General features: G+C 29.7%; 1 protein-coding gene and 2 long non-coding RNA genes across 4 annotated transcripts in view; all 3 read left to right on the top strand.

The window, feature by feature from the left end:
• The first annotated feature begins 1,940 nt into the window (after positions 1–1,940).
• LOC142226850 (uncharacterized) lies at positions 1,941–3,448 on the top strand. The gene is made up of 2 exons (XR_012719761.1): positions 1,941–3,103; positions 3,171–3,448. It is a non-coding gene; the product is annotated as an uncharacterized LOC142226850 (long non-coding RNA).
• An 800-nt stretch (positions 3,449–4,248) lies between these two features.
• LOC142223205 (uncharacterized) lies at positions 4,249–4,735 on the top strand. Its single transcript, XR_012718624.1, has 2 exons — positions 4,249–4,485; positions 4,553–4,735. It is a non-coding gene; the product is annotated as an uncharacterized LOC142223205 (long non-coding RNA).
• A 2,627-nt stretch (positions 4,736–7,362) lies between these two features.
• Positions 7,363–27,089, top strand: part of Pect (phosphoethanolamine cytidylyltransferase) — a 45,293-nt gene continuing 25,566 nt past the window's right edge. The window contains exon 1 of one of the 2 annotated variants that reach the window (XM_075293347.1): positions 7,363–7,722. In XM_075293347.1, coding sequence (XP_075149462.1) covers positions 7,622–7,722 — 101 coding nt within the window. In that variant the 5' untranslated portion in view covers positions 7,363–7,621. The remainder of the gene's footprint in view (positions 7,723–27,089) is intronic. The other variant, XM_075293348.1, reaches the window with a different exon arrangement.

Raw genomic sequence — 27,089 nt, 5'->3', positions numbered from 1 at the left:
CAAAGCTTTAGGTATTCCACTACCCATGACCTTATAAAACAAGGCGAGATTGACACAATCAACAAATCTGGAAAACGGTATGACTAGAAATTTCACAACCAATTCCGAAATGTGGTCTCGACGTCGAACATTAAAAACAAATCTAACAATAGAATTCACAGCCCGCCGCAATTTCAAGGAGTTATGCCGTTGTACCAGACACAATCTCAATGTCATACCGTTTAATAGGCATTAGCAAAGCATGGTCCAATCGAGACCTCACCCAAAGAGGCAAAAACAAATTGGAAGATTATATCCTCCGCAAATATCAACCACATTTCGGCCAATCATAACATTAATATTGACAGATTGATAACAAAAAAGCATTGCCTTCGTCTTCAGAGGATTCAGAATAAACGAGTTTGCTACCCACCATTGCTCAATTCGGCGCAAACAAAATTTCACATTATTCTCCAAAACATCTGGGAACTCACAGCCAGCACTAAAAAGATGCAACCCGTCATCAGCTTAAAGAAAGGCCGAACCACTAGTACCTCTCAGACACTCCAGTAATTCATCCATATAAAAAAGATATAGAATTGGACCAAGGACCCGCACGGTTCGCTCCTTGGTCCAGAAAATAACGAACGAGTATGGGAAGTCTTCCTGTTCATATCTACAAACTGTGACCGTCCATATAAATAGGCAGAAATCAGGAAGCAAGCGCTTCTAGAAAAAATTATTGCAAAGTTTCCTGATCAAGGCATTGAACTTATGTAATAGGTACTTTTAATTAATGTGGTATCACAATGAACTGAATAGTGAGCCTGAAACTTAATCGGGCTGTCACTTTAACCTTTGTCAAATCCAGTGAGACGAGAGCACTTATTCTACCAGAGTTGAAATTATCACGAATAGAGTCCGTCAGATGCTCTGCCAACATTTTTTGTATTTGGGGCGCTTCTGAGAATCCCCTCTACGTCGAAAACAGTCGTATACGATATCCAAAACTCCTCGGAAAAGCGCCCTCACTATTGAGAAGTTGTACCACGCTAAGTTACTACAAAAAAGTATCGCATGAGTGCAATTATTAGGTGCCTTTCTGGATATATTTAGAAGGACGCCAATAAGAGTCCCTTCAAAAAATCAGAGAAAGTGAATTTAAGATAGTTATAAAAGAATCATTGTGGTCAAGTAAAACACGATTGTTTAGATTTTTATTAATTTTATTAAAAATGTATAAATTCTCATCACATCACATCACATTTAACATATTTTTATGCATTAATAAAAGATTGATGTTGAGTTACAAGATGCAAGTTACATGTTGTAGCGTCTATCAGTCAGTGCTTGTCTGAAAAAATAATTGAAAAACTTTCATTTTATTCCAATTGGAAAGTCAAAAATTGTTCACCAATATACCTTTCACAATTTTAAGCGAAATAACTATGTTTTCAGCACTTCATTATCGTTTTTATCCACATAAATTATAAGAAAATTGTTGTGCTTGGTGTTTCACAAAACATAAAATGGCTCTTGTAACGACAGTGATGGCAAAATACTTTCATGCGAATAGTGATGACAAAATACTATCACAGTTGACGATTGTTGCAGTGACATTTACGAGTCTGTGATAGCGATGAGGATGACATGGAACTTTGAAATGCTGGCAGGGCAGTGTTGGAAGTACCGAGATGGGCCCTTAGAAATTGGAACAACAACGTAGCAAATTTTCACGCGGTCTGATAAATCGATGTAGTCAAAATAGAGTTAATTAGGTTTAAGAATACATTTTGGATGTATATACGAATTGCACATGGAAATTGAATAGAAATCCCATCTACTCCGACAGATCTTGACTTAATCCTCTGCAAAGCAGCATATAGTTCATCCATTCCGACGCAATTAAATGAGAACCCATCATGGAAAGCAAGATGATCAAAGCCTATAGTATCTCCCAGAACCCCCAAGTACTCTCCAAAGACCCTCAGAACCAAGACCATTAAAACGTTTCATGTAATACCTTTTTCTTTCCCCTCCAAATGACTTATCACGGTTTATTCCTGTATTTACAATAAGTTTTCCACCTTTCCGGATGCCTATTCGATTGGTACGTATTGTGTCATTACACTGGATTATTATGAAAGTCCATTTGTCCAAGTGACTAAACATTTTTTGTACGTTTTGGGTCATGATTTGACTCCTGCATTGATTTCATGTAAAATTGCCAACCACCCGCAGAAGAGATGTAATAGTTATTGAAAATTGTCTACTGTAGTATTTCTATCTGTGTATTACTCTCCCTCTCTTTACCTTTGTTCGATTGTATTGATGGTCTCGCGATTAATTCATTAAATATTATCAGTATTAGGTTAGTGACCTAGTTGTGATTGATTTTTTTGCGCCTAATAAGGAAATTTTGCATTTTTTTAAATGGACTATGGACCAGTTAATAAAAACTGCAATGCAATGTCGTTAATTTACGGAACGTGATAGGACTCAATGGGTATTCTAGATTATTATTTTATAAATACAATGTTTAATATAAATATGTTCGAGGAGACAATGATGTGATATGATTCACAAAGACCTTTGATAGGATGCCTCAATTTTATTTAGCAAAATGTGACGATCCCTTTTTTCAACAAGATGGAGACGATCATATGTGACCCTGAATCTAAAAGAGATGATACGGAAATGAAATTTTGGACAAAATAATATTTTTTTTATTATTAAGAATTTTTCTTTTGGTGCAAACAAATAAGTAACTTATTGCAACCGTTGCAACTTTTGTCGTTTTTATTCGCCCTTAAAAACTTTATTTTTTTCGTGCATCTCGTATTTTCTGTATATGGATTTAAAAAAGATTGATTTCGGGTGTACTATGAAAGACTACAATTTGTATAAAACGATTTATCTAATAAATGATTCTTTTCGATTTCAAACCTTCCATTATCTCTCTCTGTTTATATGGAAATTTAGTAGTATTCCAACAGTCCATATGGATGTGTATCTCATCTCAGACGTTGGTTCATACGTCGATGACTTGTGTTCTGAATGAAATTGGAATTGATAAAGAAAAAGTCACGCCACTCTGTGTTCTTCATGGAATCCGTTCTCATTGGTTTGTATTTGTTGTGATTTTTCACAACAACGTGGGCTAAATTTATTATATTAATAACAATAACTAGCCACTGATACCATAGCATATGCCGGAATGTGGTGGATGGGATATGTGTGCCATAACGGGGGAATGTCGTCGGCTATCGGTTGAGTGATTAACTTATATGTGTGTGTTCAGGTTAAGTTTTGATCCCCGCATTAAAGGGGGTTCGGAAGCAATGCACACAAGCATTTGAACTATAGTCTAAAGTATGACAGATATTTGTTTTTATTTTAAGATTAAGAAATAATTTTTGTTACACCCTTTTTAAGATTATAAATATAAATTAAAATTGCGAATCTAACATTAGCAATTTATCTGTAAATCTTTTTAAATTCACCAACAATATAGGTTTGCTATGAACAGTAGTTGTTGTTTGGTGGCATTACATTTTAAATATTGAAACTACTTAAGTAGAATTATAAACTAAATATTAAAAAATTCAATAAAATAATGCAATTGTATAAAAATTATACTTTTTCAATTTTAACTTAAATTCAGGTATTCCGCTTTTTTTAAGTTTGCTCATCATCGTGCACTAATTTAAAATTTTAGTGATCCAATGAAAACTCTTCCAGGTACAACATTCATATGAATGTTGTACCTGGAATAATTTATAAATTTTTATTCAAATTAATAAACATCTAAACAATCGTATTTTATTTGACCACAATGATTCTTTTACTACTATCTTAAAATGCACTTTTTCTAATAATTCGAAGGGGCTCTTATTCTAATTTTATCTAAGAAGGCACCAAATAATTACACTCATGCGATACTAGTAACTTGGCGTCGTACAACTTCTCAATAGTGACGGGGCTTTTCCGACGAATTTTTGCTATCGTATACGATTGTTTCAAATTCAAAAAATGTTGGCAGAGAATTAGCCAAGAAGAATTTTTTAAATAGCTTCATTGTTTTTTTTTTTTTTTTTTTTTTACTTTTAATTTTTGATAACGTTTGCACTCCGCCGACTATATATTTTAATGCCAATAATTTAACTCAATTGAGACGTTTTCAAGATTTATTGACTTGACTCTTTCTGAAATAAATATAATAAAAAAATATTTTTGAGACGTATCCCTGCCAGCATTTCAAAGTTCCATTTCATCTTCATCGCTACCACAGACTCGTAAATGTCACTACAACCATCCTACTGTGATGGGGGGGCATATCATAAAGTACAAAATGTACTTCATACATGTATTTTGCCATCACTACTTTTACAAAAGCCATTTTATTTTTTGTGAAACGCTAAGCGCAACCAGATTGTTATATTTTATTTAAATAAAAACGAAACAAAAGTTCTGAAAACATAGATTTTACGCTTAAAATTGTGAAAGGTATATTGGTGAACAATTTTTGATTTTCTAAATGGAATAAAGTGATTGTTTTTCAAATATTTTACAGACACGCTGCCTCCATCGAATAAAAACACTGGCTGATAGACGCTGCAACATGTAACTCGCTACTTGTAACTCTACATCATCATTAATGCAAAAAATTATGTTAAATGTGATGTGATAGTGGTATAAATGTTATATTTGTAAGAATTTGTAAATGATTAATCAAATAAATAAATATCTAAACAAACGTGTTTTACTCGACCACAATGATTCTTTTACCACTATCTTAAAATGTGTTTTTTCTGATTGTTTGGAGAGTCTCTTATTGGCGTCGTTCTAAATTGATCTATAAAGGCACCTAATAATTGCACTCATGCGAAACCTTTTTGTAGTAACTTGGCGTGGTACAACTTCTCAATAGTGACGGCGCTTTTCCGACGAGTTTTTGATATCGTATATGATTGTTTTCGACGTACTGGGGATTCTCAGAAGCGCCCCCAAATTCAAAAAATGTTGGCAGGGATGTTACTTGTGATAAGGAAATTTCATTTAGCTTTGTAAAATTTTGCAAAACTAATTTTTGTTGGTATCAAAAGTACCCTGCCAGCATTTCAAAGTTCCATTTCATCCTCATCGCTACCACAGACTGGTAAATGACACTGCAACAATCGCCAACTGTGATGGGGAAGCGTATGAAAAAGTATGAAATGTACATGAAAGTATTTTGTCATCACAAGAACCATTTTATATTTTGTGAAACTCCAAGCGCAACTACCCTGCCAACATTTTTTGAATTTGGGGACTCTTTTGAGAATCCCCACTACGTCGAAAACAATCATATACGACATCAAAAACTCGTCGGAAAAGCGCCGTCACTATTGAGAAGTTGTACCACGCCAAGTTACTACAAAAATGTTTCGCATGAGTGCAATTATTAGGTGCCTTTATAGATCAATTTAGAACGACGCCAATAAGGGACCCTCCAAACAATCAGAAAAAGTGCATTTTAAGATAGTTGTAAAAGAATCATTGTGGTCGAGTAAAACACGTTTGTTTAGATATTTATTAATTTGATTAAACATTTACAAATTCTTAAAAATATAACATTTATACCACTATCACATTACATTTAACATAATTTTTGGCACTAATGATGATGTTGAGTTACAAGTAGAGAGTTACATGTTGCTGCGTCTATCAACCAGTGTTTTTATTCCATGGAGGCAGCGTGTCTGTAAAATATCTGAAAAACAATCACTTTATTCCATTTGGAAAATCACCAAATTGTTCACCAATATACCTTTCACAATTTTAAGCGTATAATCTATGTTTTCAGAACTTTATTTTCGTTTTTATTTAATTAAAATATAACAAGCTGGTTGCGCTTGGCGTTTCACAAAAAAATGGCTTTTTTAACAGTAGGGATGGCAAATTACTTGCATGTACTTTTTGATGTACCTTTTCATGATGGTTGAAGTGACATTTACGAGTCTGTGGTAACGATGAGGTTGAAATGGAACTTTGAAATGCTGGCAGGGTAGCTTCTTATAATTTATTTAAATAAAATCGATAATGAAGTGTTAGTTATTCCGCTTAAAGGTAAGTACTATGTTCGCTTTTCGACTTGAAATTTTCGCGGTTACTTTATTAAAAGAGTTCAATATAATGCGCTTACAGACTATCAGTTATTCCGGACGACAGTGCTCGTGTGCACATTATAAGTTAAGTCCGAAGGCATAATCCATACTGCTGCATGTTTATGGGATCGATAACACATTTACCGATTATTTAGTCATCGCCGACAAGTCGTATCGATCCGACACACTGTCAGATTCTTTACAAACACCGACATTCCATCCGGAATAACTGATAGTCTGTAAAGCGCATTACTTGGCCACAATGATTCTTTTACAACTATTTTAAAATACACTTTTTCTGATTGTTTGAAGGGGCTCTTATCGGCGTCGTTCTTGCCCAATAAACACAAGCATTGGAGAAATGCTTATATTCAATACGCTTTCAAACATTTTTTAAAAAAATTAGATTAGAATTCAATTTGAGACATTGTTGAGAAAATCGCGTACTCAACAAAAAACAGACATTACCCTCAACAGGAGAGTTCAACACGTTAGGAACAACTTTTCAAACTAAATCTCATTTTAATGATTCAAACATATTCGAAAATTTGTTGAAAGTAAGCAATTTGCAAGGCCATTTGATTTAATGTTGAAGATGGGATTCACTATCAAATTTATATGGCGTTACCTATGAAAAATGCTGATCCTTGTGTTTGTTGGGAGATTTATTAAAAAAAGGCACCTAATAATTGCACCCATGCGATATTTTTTTGTAGTAACTTGGCGTGGTACAACTTCTCAATATTGACGGAGCTTTTCCGACGAGTTTTGGATGTCGTATACGATTGTCGCATACGATTGTTTCTTCGTATACGATTGTTTTGTAAGAATGTTTTAGAATACTGTAACCAAAAAACACTCATTCGATTGCGGTATTTTTTATTAACACTACCTTCGTAATATTATCATGTTGATGAACGCATCAAATCAGATGTGGAATATGATGATTGCTGGCGATGGCGTAGTACTTCGGTGGCCAAATAATCCTCCGTTCGAGTAACTGGACAACAACAAAAAAAGAATATGACGATAGCTCTGTTGTATTTTCCTCAATGACTGTTACACCTTATAGTCACCATATATACGCACCATATAAAAATCGTATTTAGGTGGGCACCTTAGAATTTCGCCGAACGTTTATCGCCTTTCGATGACAGCACCAACAGCGCTGTCAGCGTTTCTCAGTGGTACAAATACTAGAAGAAACTTGTGCAAAATAAACGATTTTTCAAGCCTTCAATTCAGTCTATTTTTGCTCTTAAACTAAGGAAGGTGCGGCCGTAGTGATCTGAGCCCGCTGATTAATTTATATTATTGTGAATTTGCTATTTGGTTGGATGTAGTGCGAGAAAGAAAAGAATAAAAGTAAAAAAAACCAAGTGTGAAAAATTGTTTAGAGTAAAGTAGGCGTGTTGAAAAAAAGTGAAATTTTTCTATTAAATAGAGAAAAAATATAACATATAGAAGCTTTGACATCCAAAAGAAAAGACCCAAATATGAGTTGTGAAAAGAATAACGGTAGTATCGAGGTGGCCAAAAATGGACAAGCGGAAGACAACAAGTCGCGCAAGGAAATTCGTGTTTGGTGTGATGGATGGTGAGTCACTTAATTGATTTTTACTGAAAGTTTTCCAATTTTCACATGGCTTAGTGGCTGGCTACGTGTGAGAATGTCTCAGCTGTAAAAAATACGATTGCCGTTGAATTTATTTTTCTTTTTTAATTTCTCTCTATTATGACACGATACAATGACGGCAAATGATTAATAATGCCAAGAACGTCTGCAGAGTCATTCTCATAATACGACAATGTTTTCTCTTTGTGGCGCTCTTTTTAATTTTTCTTTTGTTTTTGGTCTCAAACGCCCTTTTTGTGCTGGGAAATGGGAAGAAATTTTCGTGTATTTTTTTTGTTCCCAGTCGCTCCTTAAATTCCCCTTTTCTCCTTAAAAATCCCATATACACTATTCATTACATCATATTCCATGCCTATGTTGTTGTTGTTGTTGTTGTTGCTTTTGCGGCTTTTTGTGTTCTCTATGGAATAACGAACACAGTGGGTTGCGTATATGGAAATTTACTGTGGTAAATGTACATATATACGAAATATCGCTTTAGTTTTTATTCATTGGATATATCTTTTTTAGCACACATAGTTCCCCATTCCAATTTTTGGCCAGGATTTGGAACACAAAAATAAAAGTTTAAAAAATCGAAAAATATACCCGTGAGCAAAAACAAAGTGCTGGTAGCAAACGTCCATAGGGGGAAAAAAGTCTCAAAAACGGATAAATGTGGAGGAGGAGTAATTCACAGTGGGTTTATTGATTTGTTCTTTCTTTACGAATCTCAGCCGCAAGGTCATTTACGGATTCCAAATCTAATTGAATTTACCGAATTTATCCTGATAATTGGTAGGAATGTGGCAATTCCGAAACGATCGTCCATCTAACCGTCTTGCCCGAATCAATTCTTTGATTAAGCTACTTTTATAGATTTGTCCACATAGGGTTTTAAGCTGAAATCAAAGCAATCATAAAATAGATGGCAATTTTATCGACCTCTCGTAGGGCTTTTTCGAACACTTTCACTTTTCACATTTTTAATAACTTGTAGTAATGAAGATTTGTTCTCTGAAGTTGGGATATCGGCCAGTATTGGACTTACATAAAGTGAACCCGTATAGACCATTTCCTTTATTTTTCAATATGATCTTCTAACACTCGAGAAATAATATCATTCTATTTGGAGAAATGCATTCATTCCATAACAAAAAGTAGAATGTTGTCAAAGACCTTGGGACATATTTTTAAGGTCCAGATAAATGCCTAAAAAAGCTAAAATGTACATGGGTCTGCATGACCATGGAGCACGGTGTCACTCGAGTAAAAAATAGTCCACTAAATTTTGAAGGAAATTTTACCAAAAATCTACCAAAGTAAAAAGTTCTTTTTTTAAAATTTTATTTCTTAAAAAAATTTTGCAAAATTTTATTTCAATAGAAAATTTTGTCAAAATTTTATTTGCGTAGAAAATTTTGTCAAAATTTTATATTCATAGAAAATTTTGTCAAAATTTTATTTCCATAGAAAATTTTGTCAAAATTTTATTTTCATAAAAAATTTTGTCAAAATTTTATTTCTAAAATAATGTTTGTCAAAATTTTATTTTCATAGAAAATTTTGTCAAAATATTATTTTCATAGAAAATTTTGTCAAAATTTTATTCTCATAGAAAATTTTGTCAAAATATTATTTCCATAGAAAATTTTGTCAATATTTATTTTCACAGAAAATTTTGTCAACATTTTATTTCCATAGAAAATTTTGTCAAAATTTTACTTCTATAGAAAATTTTCTCAAAAATGTCAAAATTTTATTTCCATAGAAAATTTTGTCAAATTTTATTTTCATAGGAAATTTTGTTAAAATTTTATTTCTATAACAAATTTTGTCAAAATTTTATTTCTATAAAAAAATTTGTCAAAATTTTATTTCTATAAAAAATTTTGTCAAAATTTTATTTCTAAAGAAAAAATTGTCAAAATTTTATTTTCATAGTAAATTTTGTCAAAATATTATTTCCATATAAAATTTTGTCAAAATTTATTTTCATAGAAAATGTCAAAATTTAATTTCATAGAAAATTTTGTCCAAATTTTATTTCTATAGAAAATTTTCTCAAAAATTTTGTCAAAGTTTTATTTTCATAGAAAATTTGGTCAACATTTTATTTCTGTAGAAAATTTTGTTAAAATATTATTTCTAAAGAAAATTTTGTCAAAATATTATTTCCGTAGAAAATTTTGTCAAAATATTATTTCCGTAGACAATTTTGTCAAAATTTTATTTTCATAGAACATTTTGTCAACATTTTATTTCCATAGAAAATTTTGTCAAAATTTTATTTCTATATATAAATTTTGTTAAAATTTATTTTCACAGAAAATTTTCTCAAAATTTATTTTCACAGAAAATTTTGTCAACATTTTATTTCCATAGAAAATTTTGTCAAAATTTTATTTCTATAAAAAATTTTGTCAAAATTTTATTTCTATAAAAATTTTTGTCAAAATTTTATTTCTATAAAAAATTTTGTCAAAATTTTATTTCTATAATAAATGTTGTCAAACTTTTATTTCTATAGAAAAATTTGTCAAAATTTTATTTCTATAGAAAACTTTGTCAAAATTTTATTTGTATAGGAAAATAAAGATATAACAAATTTGTGATCTACCAAACAGTAAAAAGTCTTCCATGTTTGGTAGAATTCGAACAACTATGGCACCCGTGCCATAGAGTAGAAACAACCTCGATTCAAATTACAAAACATCAAAGTTGAGCTACCTATATACAAAATACAAATATACATTAGCTATAAGCACAATAATAACATTGTTTAAGACCTTAAACGTAATTACAACAGACTGGCAGACAATTATACAAAAATTTGTCTTAAAATTTTTCTCATATGGTTTGGAGCATTTTCCAAAGCAATTGTATCATTGCCAAAAAATCCTATTTAAAAAAAAAACTACTTTGAATTATATTTTTTAAAAAATAATTTTCTTATCATAGAAAAAACCTATAAATTCTTGTTTCATTTTAGATAGATATTTAAACCTAAATTTGAAAGAAATATTTATCTTCTATGTGTTAAATGTAGTATAACACAAAAATTAGCATAATAGAAATGTCATGACCCACTGTGTTGATAATTTATTGACTTGACTCTATATTTACATAAATTGACATTTATTCATGCCAATATTAGCCAAATATAGACGTATATACCTATTTAATCACGTTTTTAAACATGTGCGAAAATTCTCTTTACTAAGGGGGAAAAAGTTTTCATTTCAATTGCTTGGATTAGTGATGGAATTGTTGCATGGTTTTTAAATTAGCAGGCGTGTTAAAAAAGGAATATGACCGCAGTAACCATCGACTAAACAATCAGTCATTACAAACTAAATTGGAATTATTGATTTTTTAATGAGCAACACAAGTCGATGTAGTAGTACTCAATGGTATTCACTATGATGATGCATTTGGTGGACAATGCATCATAGTAGTGAAACGCCTGTCAGTTTTCCCATAACGATATGTTGTTATCTTTTGTGCCATGGACAAATTCTGTATGTCTTGTATGATATCGACAAGTGCAGGTGTACTTGAATTCAACAAAATTTGCGAAATGTTTACTCGTATCAATGTCAAGGCCATATAGTCAGACATTTACTTAAGCCATTGCACTAGGGAGTCAGTATTTTTTTTAATTCAAGCATTATTCAAAGAGAGAGTGTTTTAGATAATTTCAAAAAATTGATTCAGATAAAAACTTATATTTCAAATTCCAAGAATCATTTTAGTGATACCTCATAAGTGAATTCTATGGAAATATTCTAAAAAATCGATATTACTCGCCAGGTAATCTCAAATAGATATTTGAACAAAAACAATCCAATGAGAAATAAATAATATTATTGGGCATTTTTAATTTAAATACTAACAGCAAATGTTTTCCATATAGGTGAAAACCTCCCACATTTAATATCATAATTTATTATGGTTTTTAATTATTTTTTTAATAAAGAAATAATTACAATATTTGAAAACGAATTTAATTCTAACAATTTTCAAAGGATTGCGATCTTCACCGCGCACAAACCATTGATTTTTTACAATATATATTTTTTAATTTATTGGCTTTTTATGAGCTTCACATACAGAGCGATATAAATAATCTTATAATTACAGTATGTGAGTATATAAGATAATTGCTTATTCACATCATGATAGTAAAAAACAAGATTAGAACAAATTAATATTACAAAAAAACAAAAACAAATGAAACAATTAAAAATGATAAAAAAATTAAAGATGATAAAAAAATAAAAATTTAATTTAATGACTGAAATCATGAAAATAAAAAGTTAATATCTGGTAGAAAAAAAAAAAATATAAAAACGCCTTACTTGAAGACATTAGCGTTGCCAACACGGTAGATTGTTTACTGTTTGGTAGATAGGTAATATTCTTGAAGTCTTGGTAGATTTTGCAAAACATTCCTCACCAACTAAGATTTCAATTTTCAATAGAAATAAAATTTTGACAAAAGTTTCTATAAAAATAAAGTTTTGATAACATTTTCTATAGAAATAAAATGTAGATAACATTTTCTATAGAAATAAAATTTTGACAAAAATTTCTATAGAAATAATAATTTTCACAAAACTTTCTATAGAAATAAAATTTTGAAAAATATTTTTATAGAAATAGGTTTTGAAACAATTTTCTATAGAAATAAAAATTTGACAAAATTTTCTATAGAAATAAAATTTTGACAAAATTTTCTTTAGAAATAAAATTTTGACAAAATTTTTTATAGAAATAATAATTTTCTCAAAATTTTCTATAGAAATAAAATGTTGACAAAATTTTCTATAGAAATAAAATTTTGACAAAATTTCCTATAGAAATAAAATTTTGACAAAATTTTCTAAAGAAATAAAATTTTGACAAAATTTTGACCAAATTTTCTATAGAAATAAAATTTTGACAAAATTTTCTAAAGAAATAAAATTTTGACAAAATTTTCTATAGAAATAAAATTTTGACCAAATTTTCTATAGAAATAACATTTTGACAAAATTTTCTATAGAAATAAAATTTTGACAAAATTTTTATATAGAAATAAAATTTTGACTAAATGTTCTATAGAAATAAAATTTTGTTAAAATTTTCTATTGAAATAAAATTTTGGCAAAATTTTCTATAGAAATAAAATTTTGGCAAAATTTTCTATAGAAATAAAATTTTGACAAATTTTTCTATAGAAATAAAATTTTGACAAAATTTTCTATAGAAATAAACTTTTGACAAAATTTTCTATAGTAATAAAATTTTGACAAAATTTTCTATAGAAACAAAAATTGTTACAAAATTTTCTATAGAAATAAAATTTTGACAAATTTTTCTTTAGAAATAAAATTTTGACAAAATTGCCTATAGAAACAAAATTTTGACAAAATTTTCTATAGAAGTAAAATTTTGACAAAATTTTCTATAGAAATAAAATTTTGACAAAATTTTCTATAGAAACAAAATTTTGACAAAATTTTCTATAGAAATAAAATTTTGACAAAATTTTCTATAGAAATAAAAATTTTGACAAAATTTTCTATAGAAATAAAATTTTGACAACATTTTCTATAGAAATAAAATTTTGACAAAATTTTCTATAGAAATAAGATTTCGACAAAATTTTCTATAGAAATAAAATTTTGACAACATTTTCTATAGAAATAAAATTTTGACAAAAATTTTCTATAGAAATAAAATTTTGACAAAATTTTCTATAGAAATACAATTTTGACATCATTTTCTATTGAAATAAAATTTTGACAACATTTTCTATGGAAATAAAATTTTGACATTTTCTATAGAAATAAAATTTTGACAAAATTTTCTATGGAAATAAATTTTTGAAAAATTTTCTATAGAAATAAAATTTTGACAAAATTTTTAATAGAAATAACATTTTGACAAAATTTTCTATAGAAATAAAATTTTGAAAAAAAAAATAGAAATAAAACTATGACTAAATTTTCTATAAATAATTTTAAAAATTCTAATGTTTGTTTTAGGCCATACTATCAAAATTTCACTCAAGTAAATTGTCGCTATTAGGAGTGATCAAAAAATAATAAATAAACATATAAATTAAAGGTAATAAAACACTTTTATTGAAGAAACATTTTTCCATAACAACCACCAAAATTTGATCAAACTCTGCAAAACAAAATTTTTTAGTTGGTTTTTTTTGAAAAATTTTATTCAAATTTTGGTAGATTATTTTTAGCTCGAGTGGCAACTGTGGTTGCCCATCCATTTTGATTCAATTCAAAGTTGGCAAAATATTTTTTTTGCTATTCCAATGTATTTACAAGCTCCATTCTGACATACATTATTCATACATGGAATTTTATGTGGATTTCTTTGGGTTATTCAGTGGCCATTTGTTTCATATCACTTAACATTTCATAACAAACTGCTCTTGAAATTTGAAATATATAAACAAAAAAAAAATGTGCATTCATTGTATTCCCCCTTTCTTGAGATGCCATAGCTGGCGAAAGCAGGGATGATTTTATCTTAATGTTGTTTTGTTACTATCCCAACCGCCAGCCAGCCTGCTAGCATCATTCCTTGTCGATGGTAGTATACTCCATGAAAATCACGTGATGTTCTGAGGCAACCAATCGGATGCTAATATTCAGAAAAGAGCCCACAGTTACCGGATAATTCTGTCAATGGCATTGAACTTGTCGGCTATTATTGTTGTGAAGGAAACTAATTTTGTGTGAAAGAGAGACATACCATTGTGATGAGGGTAAAAGTGGGAGCATAGTAAATGAGAGAGATATATGATAAACATGTGATGTCATTACAAAAAGAAGAATATAAACTCAACATGCCATACATATAACACAATGGGGGAAACGCACACACGCACACACACACAGATACTAAAAGTATCAGCTGATTTTTGATTGACCACAAAAGATATTACGCATAGTTATGATGGAAAGAGAAAGATGGGTCCACACCTTTGTAAAGACTTGAAAAGAATTCAGATAAACTACAATATTTCTTTTAAATGTAAATAATAATAGGTTATGATGCCTAGTCCAGAGCTATAAAGAGAACTATTTAGTAATTTATCAAGCAATTGTTCGATCAAATTCAAGTTTCGGTAAATTGTATTGTGAGCGTAGGTTATAGTACATCTTATCTATTACTCGCATTCGCTATCGTTAAGTACTACTCCAAGGATATACGATCGATTGTTCTTGTTACGCCAGTTATCAAGTGCATTTGAGGTGTAGCTATACGGTGTAGGATTCAGTGTTGGGAGTTGAAATTCTCGGATGACATGAGTCCATAGTGATTTGCTTATGGCTTGTACTATGGTTGTCAGGCCAAGTAAATATCTCATTTCTATAGGAACAACTAATGGTATGCAAATATTTTTATAACACCCAGAATGGATTTCACACTGCAGACTAGACGTAAGCTATGTTTTATGCAGAGCTCTCTTAAGTAGTTAACAGAACAGTATAGAGGCGTTCACCGAGCTCTGTAGACAGGCAAAAGAATCTGTTCATATCTCAAGAGAGATGAATTGTCTTTGGCACGTTCTTTCTATGTGTCTTTCTGGCCATAAGTTACATCCATAATATTTACATACAGTGCCGTACATAAGTATAGGCACAAAACCCTAAACCACATAGTGGTCGGGGTATCTGCGAAAAAAATGTGCCAGAAATATTGATTTCAAGCTCCATAAATATATACCGATCGACTCTAAATCACCTTCTGAGTCGGTGTGGACGTTGGTTTCCCTCCGCTTGACCATATATTTGTTGTTCGCAGTATTCAGGTCACTATTATGAACCGATTCTGATGAAATTTGGTACATTTATTTACTAATTTACTCTGAACCTCCTCCTGAGTCGGGTTAGACGTTGGTTTACCACCGCCTGACCATGTATTTGTTGTTCGCAGTATTCATGTCACTATTATGAAACGATTCTGGTGAAATTTGGTATAGTGTTGATGGAAGAATGGGGGAATTTAGGTACAAATAAAACAAAAAACTAGTCCTTTCATTGTCTAGACTGCTTGATGCTATTATCAAACAAAATGGAATGCCCTAAACCAAAGACAATACACTTTAGAAGATGGGAAATTGGCTGCTGAGAACATCAAACCATTGACGGTGCTAGGTCCCTACTTGCCGTTTACGTGTTTGGTACGACACATTAAAATGCAAATAAAAAGAAATTAAGAGTTGGAAATATCTTGGAACAAACGGGAAAATATAATTTTTAATTTATTGCTAAAAATTTAACATTGTTCAATTCAAAAAATTAGGGGTTTCATTAAAAAAATGCAAATAAAAAAATAAAAAATATATGGACCTAGCGCCGTCAATGCAATATTTGGTATGGCGCAAGCCAATTTCCCATCTTCTAAAGTGTAATGTCCTTACTACCCTAAACGTACAAAATCTACCAAAAACTACTTTAGAACTACCTGTGCCAATACTTTTGTACCTAAAAAGGCCTTTTTAATATTTTATAATTTAAATATTTAAAGAACAAAAATTTTTCTAAATGATCTGTTGTTAATGCAGCTACAATTCAAATTAAAATATTTTTATACCCTTCACCATAGGATGGGGGGTATATTTACTTTGTCATTCCGTTTGTAACACATTGAAGTATTGCTCTAATATCCCATAAAGTATATATATTCTGGGTCGTGGTGAAATTCTGAGTCGATCTAAGCATGTCCGTCCGTCCGTCCGTCTGTTGAAATCACGCTAAATTCCGAACGAAACAAGCTATCGACTTGAAACTTGGCACAAGTAGTTGTTATTGATGTAGATCAGATGGTATTACAAATGGGCCATATCGGACCGTTTTTACGTATAGCCCCCATATAAAAGGGCCCCCAGGTATGGCTTGCGGACCCTCAAAGAGAAGCAAATTTCATCCGATCCGGCTGAAATTTGGTACATGGTGTTGGTATATGGTCTCTAACAACCCTTCAAAAATTGGTCCCTATCGGTTCATAATTATATATAGCCCCCATATAAACCGATCCCCAGATTTGGCTTGCGGACCCTCAAACAGAAGCAAATTTCATCAGATCCGGCTGAAATTTGGTACATGGTGTTTGTATATAGTCTCTAACAACCATGCAAAAATTGGTCCATATCGGTTCATAATTATATATAGCTCCCATATAAACCGATCCCCAGATTTGGCTTGCGGAGCCTCTAAGAGAAGCAAATTTCATCATTGCATTTTATTTTGGTCTTATCTTAAAGGAAGTAGCAAAGATTATTTTGTTTAATCTAACCCATATTATAATTTATATACCCACTTGAAGACATGGTAATTCACATAAAACAAAACAAAAAAAAAATGTTTGAAATATGCAGCAGTTCATTCTAATCTCTATTGAAAATATATACTAACCCCCATATTCATAAAAGTTAACGTAAACTTTAAACCTACTATTACCATACAAATTCCTTCGGTAAACGGTTAGTAAATTTTTATGAATATGGGCATAAGAATATATGTATTAATTTTATATTCCATTGGTTAGCTAACCGATTGTTTCAAAATCTAAAGAGTAACAAAGTCATTTTGTGTATTATCGCCTTAGACAATCTAAACAGTGTTGACGTAGCTGAAAATCGCGCCACTACCACACCATATGCCTTGGCAAAATATAAATAAAACTATAATTTTTAGTGCAGCAATACTTTCCAAAATTTCATTTAAATGAAAAAGACCTAAATCGATAGACAACAAGTACACTAACAAATGTATTTAGGTGGAAAGTAGGAATAGCTAAGTACGTAATTTGGTCAATGAACTTGTGCGCGCGTCATGATTGAAAAGAAATAAAAAACAAAAACTAAATAAACATTGGAAACACCTTACATAAATGGAAACTTTGTTGTCAGCGAATATAAACGAAAACTTAGTTGTTTCTATTAATTTAGTTTTATAGTAAAATACTTGTACATTTTATTTGAATGAGATAACAAACAACATTGTAATGCAAAAACCAAAGTTTTTTTTTAGCTCTGGAACCTCCGGGATCAAAATTAAGGTTCATAACTTGCTACTACTATATCAGTATTATAAAGTTCCAGGTTCCATTCTAAGGGGTCTGTCCGCCTTTGGCCTTATCTCTAAAACGTCTGGTTAGCATTATTCTCAATGCGAAATACTAGATTTCGTGACCAATACTAACAAATTGTTATGAGAGGAGAACGAGGAGGAGGTAGGGGTAGCGTTCATTGCTATCTTGACACAGAGATTACCGCGTCAATGAAATAATAAACGACGCTTTTTTTATTTTTCAATAGTATGTCGTCAATGTCTGCGAAATTGGTTTTGCTGGCGCTGCTGCTTTTTGGCATTTATTATCTGACACAATTAAAAATCAAACATGTTAAAGAGCATAAGCCTTGATCTTTATGTAATAATATGGAATGAAAATCAAGCGTCTTATTCTCTGCGTTAATATATTATAGCGAATTTCTATTCTGTTGCCAATGGCCGAAGACCATATGTTGATTTAACTAAAAATAACGGGCGTAAATATTATATGCTAATAAAATACTCGCCGATATTTATTTACTGCTAGCATGTATGTGAATGATTAGCAGGTATATTTGTGAAAAGCTTTTAGTAGAATACGTTGTTCGCAGCTTTTCAACTGTTAGAAATTTGATCGATGTGAGAAAATGTTGCGATAGCCCATGAAGATTTTAAGATTTTTGATGGGAAATAGAAATATTGGATGTTTATTGGACATGGTAAAAGATGCCCCAGACTCAATCAATCAAAAAAACAGGTTGCTGTTGCAACAGTTTTAATGTAATTTCATCCAATTTGTTCAATGCATTGGTACTTCAGCTGGTGTCCAGATATGTTTAGGTTAGGTTAGGTGGCAGCCCGATGTATCAGGCTCACTTAGACTATTCAGTCCATTGTGATACCACATTGGTGAACTTCTCTCTTATCACTGAGTGCTGCCCGATTCCATGTTAAGCTCAATGACAAGGGACCTCCTTTTTATAGCCGAGTCCGAACGGCGTTCCACATTGCAGTGAAACCACTTAGGGAAGCTTGAAACCCTCAGAAATGTCACCAGCATTACTGAGGTGGGATAATCCACCGCTGAAAAACTTTTTGGTGTTCGGTCGAAGCAGGAATCGAACCCACGACCTTTTGTATGCAAGGCGGGCATGCTAACCATTGCACCACGGTGGCTCCCGTGTCCAGATATAGGAACTCTGCGACAAGGGTGGGGTGCGTCCAGCGTAGTGTTGTCAGTATTTTTCTGGCTCTTGTCCCCAAATTATGATGTTTTCGTCCCCAAAAATCCCCAATTTAAATGTAAATTCCTCAGAAAAATCCCCAATACATTTTTTTAGAAAAAAAAATCTATATAGAAATAAAATTTTGACAACATTTTCTATATAGAAATAAAATTTTGACAAATTTTCTATATAGAAATAAAATTTTGACAAAATTTTCTATATAGAAATAAAATTTTGACAAAACTTTCTCTAGAAATAAAATTTTGATAAAACCTTATTTAAAAATAAAATTTTGAAAAATCTATAAAAAAATTTCTATAAAAATAAAATTTTACAAAATCTTCTATTAAATTTTTTTTTGACAAGATTTTCTACAAAAATAAAATTTTGACAATAGAAAAATATAAAAATAAAATTTTGACAAAATTTCCTATAGAAATAAAATTTTGCTAAAAAAGATTAAACCGATTTCTCAAAAAATCCCCACAAATTTATGGAAATTCCCCACCAAATTTTGACGAAATTTTCTATAGAAATAAAATATTGACAAAATTTTCTATGGAAATAGAATTTTGACAAAATTTACTATATAAATAAAATTTTTACAAAATTTTCGATAGGAATAAAATTTTGACAAAATTTTCTATACAAATAAAATTTTGATACAATTTTCTATAGAAATAAAATTTTGATAGAAATTTCTATAGAAATAAAATTTTGACAAAATTTTCTATATAGAAATAAAATGTTGACAAAATTTTTTATATAGAAATAACATTTTGACAAAATTTTCGATATAGAAATAAAATTTTGATAGAACCTTATATAAATAAAAATACAATTTTGAAAAATTCTTCTATAAAAATAAAATTTGACAAAATCTTCTATTAAATTTTTTTTTTGACAAAATTTTCTACAAAAATAAAATTTTGACAAAATTTTCTATAAAACTAAAATTTTGACAAAATTTTCTATAGAAATAAAATTTTGACAAAATTTTCTATAGAAATAAAATTTTGACAAAATTTACTATAGAAATAAAATGTTGACAAAATTTTCTATAGAAATAAAATTTTGACAAAATTTACTATAGAAATAAAATTTTGACAAAATTTTCTATATAGAAATAAAATGTTGACAAAATTTTTTATATAGAAATAACATTTTGACAAAATTTTCTATATAGAAATAAAATGTTGACAAAATTTTTTATATAGAAATAACATTTTGACAAAATTTTCTATATAGAAATAAAATTTTGATAAAACCTTACATAAATAAAAATACAATTTTGAAAAATTCTTCTATAAAAATAAAATTTGACAAAATCTTCTATTAAAATTTTTTTGACAAAATTTTCTACAAAAATAAAATTTTGACAAAATTTTCTATAAAACTAAAATTTTGACAAAATTTTCTATAGAAATAAAATTTTGACAAAATTTTCTATAGAAATAAAATGTTGACTAAATCTACTATAGAAATAAAATTTTGACAAAACTTTCTATACAAATAAAAGTTTGACAAAATTTTCTATAGAAATACAATTTTGACAAAATTTTCTATAGAAATAAAATTTTGACAAAATTCACTATAGAAATAAAATGTTGACAAAATTTTCTATAGAAATAAAATGTTGACAAAATTTTCTTTAGAAATAACATTTTGCTAGAATTTTCTATAGAAATAAAATTTTGACAACATTTTTTATATAGAAATAACATTTTGACAAAATTTTCTATATAGAAATAAAATTTTGATAAAACCTTATATAAATAAAAATACAGTTTGAAAAATTCTATAAAAATAAAATTTGACAAAATCTTCTATTAAAAATTTTTTTGACAAAATTTTTTACAAAAATAAAATTTTGACAAAATTTTCTATAAAACTAAAATTTTAACAAAATTTTCTATAAAACTAAAATTTTGATAAAATTTCCTATAGAAATAAAATTTTGTTAAAAAAGATTAGACCGATTTCTCAAAAAAATCCCCAAATTTATGGAAATTCCCCACGCAATCCCCAAGTCCCCAACTCAAAAATGTCGTCCCCATTCACGAAAAAATATCCCCAATTTGGGGGAAAATCCCCAATATTGGCAACACTGTCCACACTTCTAAATTTTATGGAGTTTTTTTTTATATTCTCGTTTTAGAATGCATTTCATTTGTCCAACAAAATTAACACACTTTTTTGTGTAAACATACATACCTCTTTGCGATAGTATAAAACGTGTTAATTGGCATTTAAATATAAGCTTAAAAATTATTCTCGTATTATTATTAAAACACTTCGATAAAAAGCTGGTTATGGTTTAGAAATAATAACACACGAGTTATTATCTAATATTTTCAAAATTCGATAAATTATGAAAAAGCTTAAATTTTGCTGACGTAATAGAAAAATTACATGGTACAGTCGCATGAACCTTTATCTACATAAAAGTAAAAATTCTTCGCATTATTGTAACAACGATTTTTGTTTTTCATTTTCTTATCGCTGACGTAAAATGTTTATAAAAAAAAAATATATATATGAAATCAATGTCATCGAATTCCAAAGCAATTAATTGATATTTGTATAATTAAAAGGAGATTCACATTATGCGTCTTATTCTATGATTATTGTTATTATAAAATAATAAGTGGTATTTAAAATAAACATGAAAATATTGAAAAAATATATATAGGAATAAGGGAAGGTTCTTTGCCTGAAATGACGATATATTTTCCTATAAATTGTTAATACATTTGTATAAAGTCGATACAAGTGAGTTTTTTAACCGTAGTTAGACATAGTTTGCCTATAAACAAAATATCATAATTAAAATTTTAAAAAAATTTTCATATTTTTAATATTTAAATATTTTTTTTTGTATGGTGTAAAGCATGACATGAGATATAATACAATTGAAAAAGTCATAAATAAGTTCTAAAAAGGTACTTTTCAAAATAGAAAAAGTTCGTTATCATTTTATAAGGCAGAGTTTAATGATGGAAAGATATATCAATAAAATATCGTAAATTTAAATTTTAAAATATTGTCCAATTTTTAATATTTAAATATTTTTTTCTGTGTTGGATAAAACATGACAAGATACAGGATGTATTAGAAATACTGTCGAAGCTCGGTTTAACGAACGATATATTGTCAGGCCCTTCGTTATTTAGAAAAATTCGTTAAATCGAACGGGAATATTAAATGGGAGCAACTCTAGTTTAACTATATCACTCAAATTTTTTTTTGTTTTTTTCGGGGCGATAGAGAATTAAATTTTATGTCGAAAAGCAAGTACCCGGTTTGCGGTCGTAACGGATAACCGGTTATTCGAGCCTAAAGAATAAGTAAATAATCGTTAATAAAACCGGCTCTACTGATCCGACTACTTTTATATGTACATCACTAAAAGAGTAAAGGCATCACCTTTCAAATGAGGCTATCGGTCTAGGTTCTACGTTAATAAATGTGAATTTTCGAACCGGTTTTTTTACAAAACTGGCTATAAATCAAAAAGTTTTCGATGTAAAGGTACTAAGTAACCGGTTGGAAATGTAGCTAACACTTCCACCTATCCGCTAAAAATACATTCTATATTATAAGGATGAGATTTGAAAACTGTACAGGAAAACCAAAAAAGTAACAATATTCTTAGCCTGAAATTTGCAGCAACCGAGACACAAACCATCACCAAAAATACTTTTCAAATTCGAATTTGGATTTTTAGTATTTTGCTTATTATTCAAAAGCGTGCGCTATAGAGACTAGGTTCATTGGAAAGGGCTTGAGCTCAGCTTTCATACCCAATTTCCAATTTGTGCTTTTCACAAATACTTTTCTAATGAAGAGTTTTGTGATTATGAAAGCTGAGCTCAAGCCCTTTCCACTGAACCTAGTCTCTATATCGCGCGCGGCTTAGTTTTTTTTTTTTTTTAAATAAACAAAATTAAAAAAATCAAATTTGAATTTAAAAATATTTTTGGTTGTGGGTTGTGTCTTGGCTAAGTTTTTGCTGCAAATTTCAAATTAGAATTTATTTTCACACACATGCCTGGGTCTATCTTCATTAATTTCCAATGATCAAAAAAGTTCGAAAATTTGAAATTCCACAAATACTCAATTCAAACCTTATTCAGTAGTTTGCTTGTTTAAATCTTAACAATTTGTGTTTGATGCTTATTACGTCCGTGACGAAATAATTAATTTTTATAACATACTTATTTCCAACAGATACAAACATTTGAGATACACTTTAATTTAATATCCATTATCTTTGAAATCCTTTTGAATTCAAATAGTTTTCAATGTTTTGTGTTTGGAGAATAGATCAATTCTCTACAAATACCACATGCAGTACATATGAGCCAAGATATAAAAATTTATTATTTTTGGTATGTACTCGTGCGACCTTGAATACAAATATTTTTTTGTTTTTTTTTTTTAAATAATTGTATGCAAATGTTAAGCAGCTAATTATGGTTAAGCGCTAAAATGTGGGTAAACAGTTATGCATCATTTTGTCACGTTTTTGCTAAATGCTTTCATTAGAAGTAGTTTAACGATGGAACAGAGGAAAAAAATTGACAAGATATTATTTTTAAACTTTATTTTTTCAATATTTATATATAATAAAAAAAATTAGTATCGAAAAAATAAATATATTATATATGTAAGAAAAAAGTTTTTATCGTTAGCATGGACTAAAATAGGATTACGTTTAAAACCTTCACTTTCGTTTGAGTTTACACTTTTCATATACAACAATTGAACAATAATTATTATTAATTTATTAATTTATAATTAATTTATTAATTTATATTTGTAATTCTTAATAGCTCGTTATTTAATCCTTGTTTAATAGCTAAGAGCATTTAATCGTATATGACATATTACATCCCAGCAATAAAATTTGGAAGTTCTTCCAAAGGCACAACTTTAAAAGCACTTCCCGAAGATGCACTCCCAATGATGTTCTTTATTTTAACTACCCAGGAAGTTCTTTTAATTCAATTTTTTATTACTTGGTTTTTCATACTTTTAATGGGTAATTTTAACTTTGTTTGTTTCAAATAGGTTAAAAACAGGGTAAGAATTCATAAAATGGTACAAATCATTTAAATTTTATCGAAAAAATGCTAAATCTAATCTGAAAAAATGTGAATTTTTGAAAACATTTGAAGTCAAACGTTTCAGACAGGCGTTAGAATCCATTAAAAATTATAAAAAATTATTTATATTTTTTTAATTTACATCCAAAACATTGAATTCGGATCATACCTAAAGAAGTGATGCAAATTCAGTGCAACGGCTGTTGAAATGGAGGACTTCCATCCTATGACAAGTTTATGTTAAATTCATCCCCAGCAAAAAAATTTGGAAATTCTTCCAAAGGCACAACTGTAAAAGCACTTCCATAAGATGCCCTACCAATGATGTTCTTTATTTTAACTACCCAGGAAGTTCTTTTAATTTAATTTTTTACAACGTGGTTTTTTCATACTTTTAATGGGAAATTTTAATTTTTTTGTTTCAAAGAGTTTAAAAACAGAGTAAGAATTCATAAACATGTACAAATCATTCAAATTTTGTCGAAAAAAATACTAAATCCAATCTGAAAAAATTGTGAATTTTTGAAAATATTTGAGGTCTAACGTTTCCGACAAGCGTTAGAATCCACTAAAAATTATAAAAAATTATAAAAATTATTTATTTGACAAAATATCACAGACTTTATTAATTTACATCCAAAATATTGAATTCGGATCACACCTAAAGAAGTGATGCAAATTCAGTGCAACGACTGTTGAAATGGAGGACTTCCGTCCTAAGACAAGCCCATGTTAAATTCATCGCTTCTAAGTTAATTTTGCACCACTTCCGGATCCAAAAAGAACTTTTTCATTACTTTTTTTGGCGAAGCTTTTTTTGCTGGGTCGCTTCTGCGTTAATTTTGCACCACTTCCGGATCCAAAAAGAACATTTTCATTACTTTTTTGGCGATCCTTTTTTTGCCGGGTCGCTTCTGCGTCAATTTTGCACCACTTCCGGATCCAAAACGAACATTTTTATTACTTTTTTGGCGATGTTTTTTTTTTTTTGCTGGGATATAATTATTGTAAACTATATTACAATATTTTAATAACTTTAATCATTATTGCATTTGTATTTACTCATATATCTTTTTATTTGCATTTTAAATATAGAGATAAAAAAGAATTCAGATAAATTGGGTATACAAAAAAAAAACTACATTGTGGGTAATTAATTATTAAGACAAGGATTTATTTCCAAATGTTTGTATAATGCACAGTGAATAATTTTGCGAAAATTTTTCCAATTAAAGTCTTTGAGTTTTAAAAAATATTCAATTGAAAATATTCAATTAATTGATTCAACAAATTTTTTAATTGAAAAAAAAATCACAAAAAATATTAGTATCAATTAATTTTTTAATGGGATCACTTAATTATACCCACCACCATAGAATGGTGACGGGGGTATAATAAGTTTGTAACACATCGAAATATCGATGTCCGACTATATAAAGTATATATATTCTTGATCAGGGAGAAATTCTAATACAATATAACCATGTCCGTCTGTCTGTCTGTTGCACAAACTCGTCTTTTGTCTGCAGGCAGGTAAAGTTCGAAGATGGGCTATAGCGGTCCAGGTTTTGTTATAGCCCCCCAGCAAAAAAAATCAGAAGTTCTTCCACAAACATTTCTTTTAAAGCCCATCCCAGAATCCCCCATCGATTTTTTTCAATGTCCGATGCAGTCCTTTTGGACAAGTCCACAAACACTTCTTCTAAAGCGCATCGTGGGATCTCCCAATGATTTTTTTCCACTCCCGATGCAGTCCTTTTGGACAAGTCCTCAAACAGTTCTTCTAAAGCGCATCTTGGGATCCCCCAATGATTTTTTTCTACTTCCGATGCAGTCCTTGTGGACAAGTATTAGAAAGTACGCAATCATGTTATTTTAAGTGCAAATTTTGGACAATTAAATTTTACAAAAAAATAGAAAACTAATAAAAAATAAAAAAGTAGAAAATTAATAGAAAAGTTAAAAAAAAAATAATAATAATAAATAAATTTCATCCCCGATGGGATTTTAACCTGTGCCGTTTGACTTTTTCGCTTCCATGGAAGTTCTTTTGAGAAGGTCAAATTACGAGAATTTTTATTTTTTTTTGTTGATTTTTAATAGAAAAAAATATATTTTTACGAAAATATAGCCGAAAATAAAAAATAAAAACGGTGCATAACATAAAAAAATATTTTTTTTTTTGAAAAATATTTGATAAAAAATTACCGCTGGTGAGATTTGAACCTGCGTTTCTTATTTTTTCGTTCATACTAATAAAGAACATCTCGAGAAGCAATTAGAATGTTATTCCTTGGTGCGTATTACGATCATATCACAAACATTTGAATTGACCTTTCGACGCTTTATGTTCAATGGCGTTTGTGGCTGAGTGTGCTAAGGTGTTCTGTTATGGTTCCAGCAAACCCAGGTTCAACCCCTGGTCGGAGCGAAAAAGTTTTTCAAATTGTAAAGAATTAGATAGTAGGAAAATAATAGTGTAATAAAAAATATGGTTGAAAAAAAATTAAATTGGTTGAAAATTTTGTTTTTCAAGGATCCAAAAAGGATCCTTTGCATTGCATTGGATCATCTCCAATGAATATAACATGGGCTTGTCCTATGACAAGCCCATGTAATATTCATTGGAGATGATCCAAGTTTGCACTACTTCCGGATCACAGATTGGGGATCCAAACTACTTTTTTGGAAGCTCTTTTTTGCTGGGCCCATATAGACCGATCCTCCGACTTTATTTCTTGCTCTTCAAGAATTCGTAGTTTTTATCCAATTTGCCTGAAATTAGACATCTAGAGGTAATTTCGGACCATAAAGAAATGTGCCAAAAATGGTGAGTATCGGTTCATGTTTTGATATAGCCCCCATATAGACCGATCTCCCGATGTGGGGTCTTGGGCTTATAGAAACCGTAGTTTTTATCCAATTTGCCTGAAATTAGACAT

The sequence above is a fragment of the Haematobia irritans genome, chromosome 2 (genome assembly GCF_050003625.1).
Source record: "Haematobia irritans isolate KBUSLIRL chromosome 2, ASM5000362v1, whole genome shotgun sequence".
In the NCBI taxonomy this organism is placed as follows: domain Eukaryota; kingdom Metazoa; phylum Arthropoda; class Insecta; order Diptera; family Muscidae; genus Haematobia; species Haematobia irritans.
Note: the sequence above shows the minus strand (reverse complement) of the source record. Positions and strands in the feature narration are given on the sequence as shown.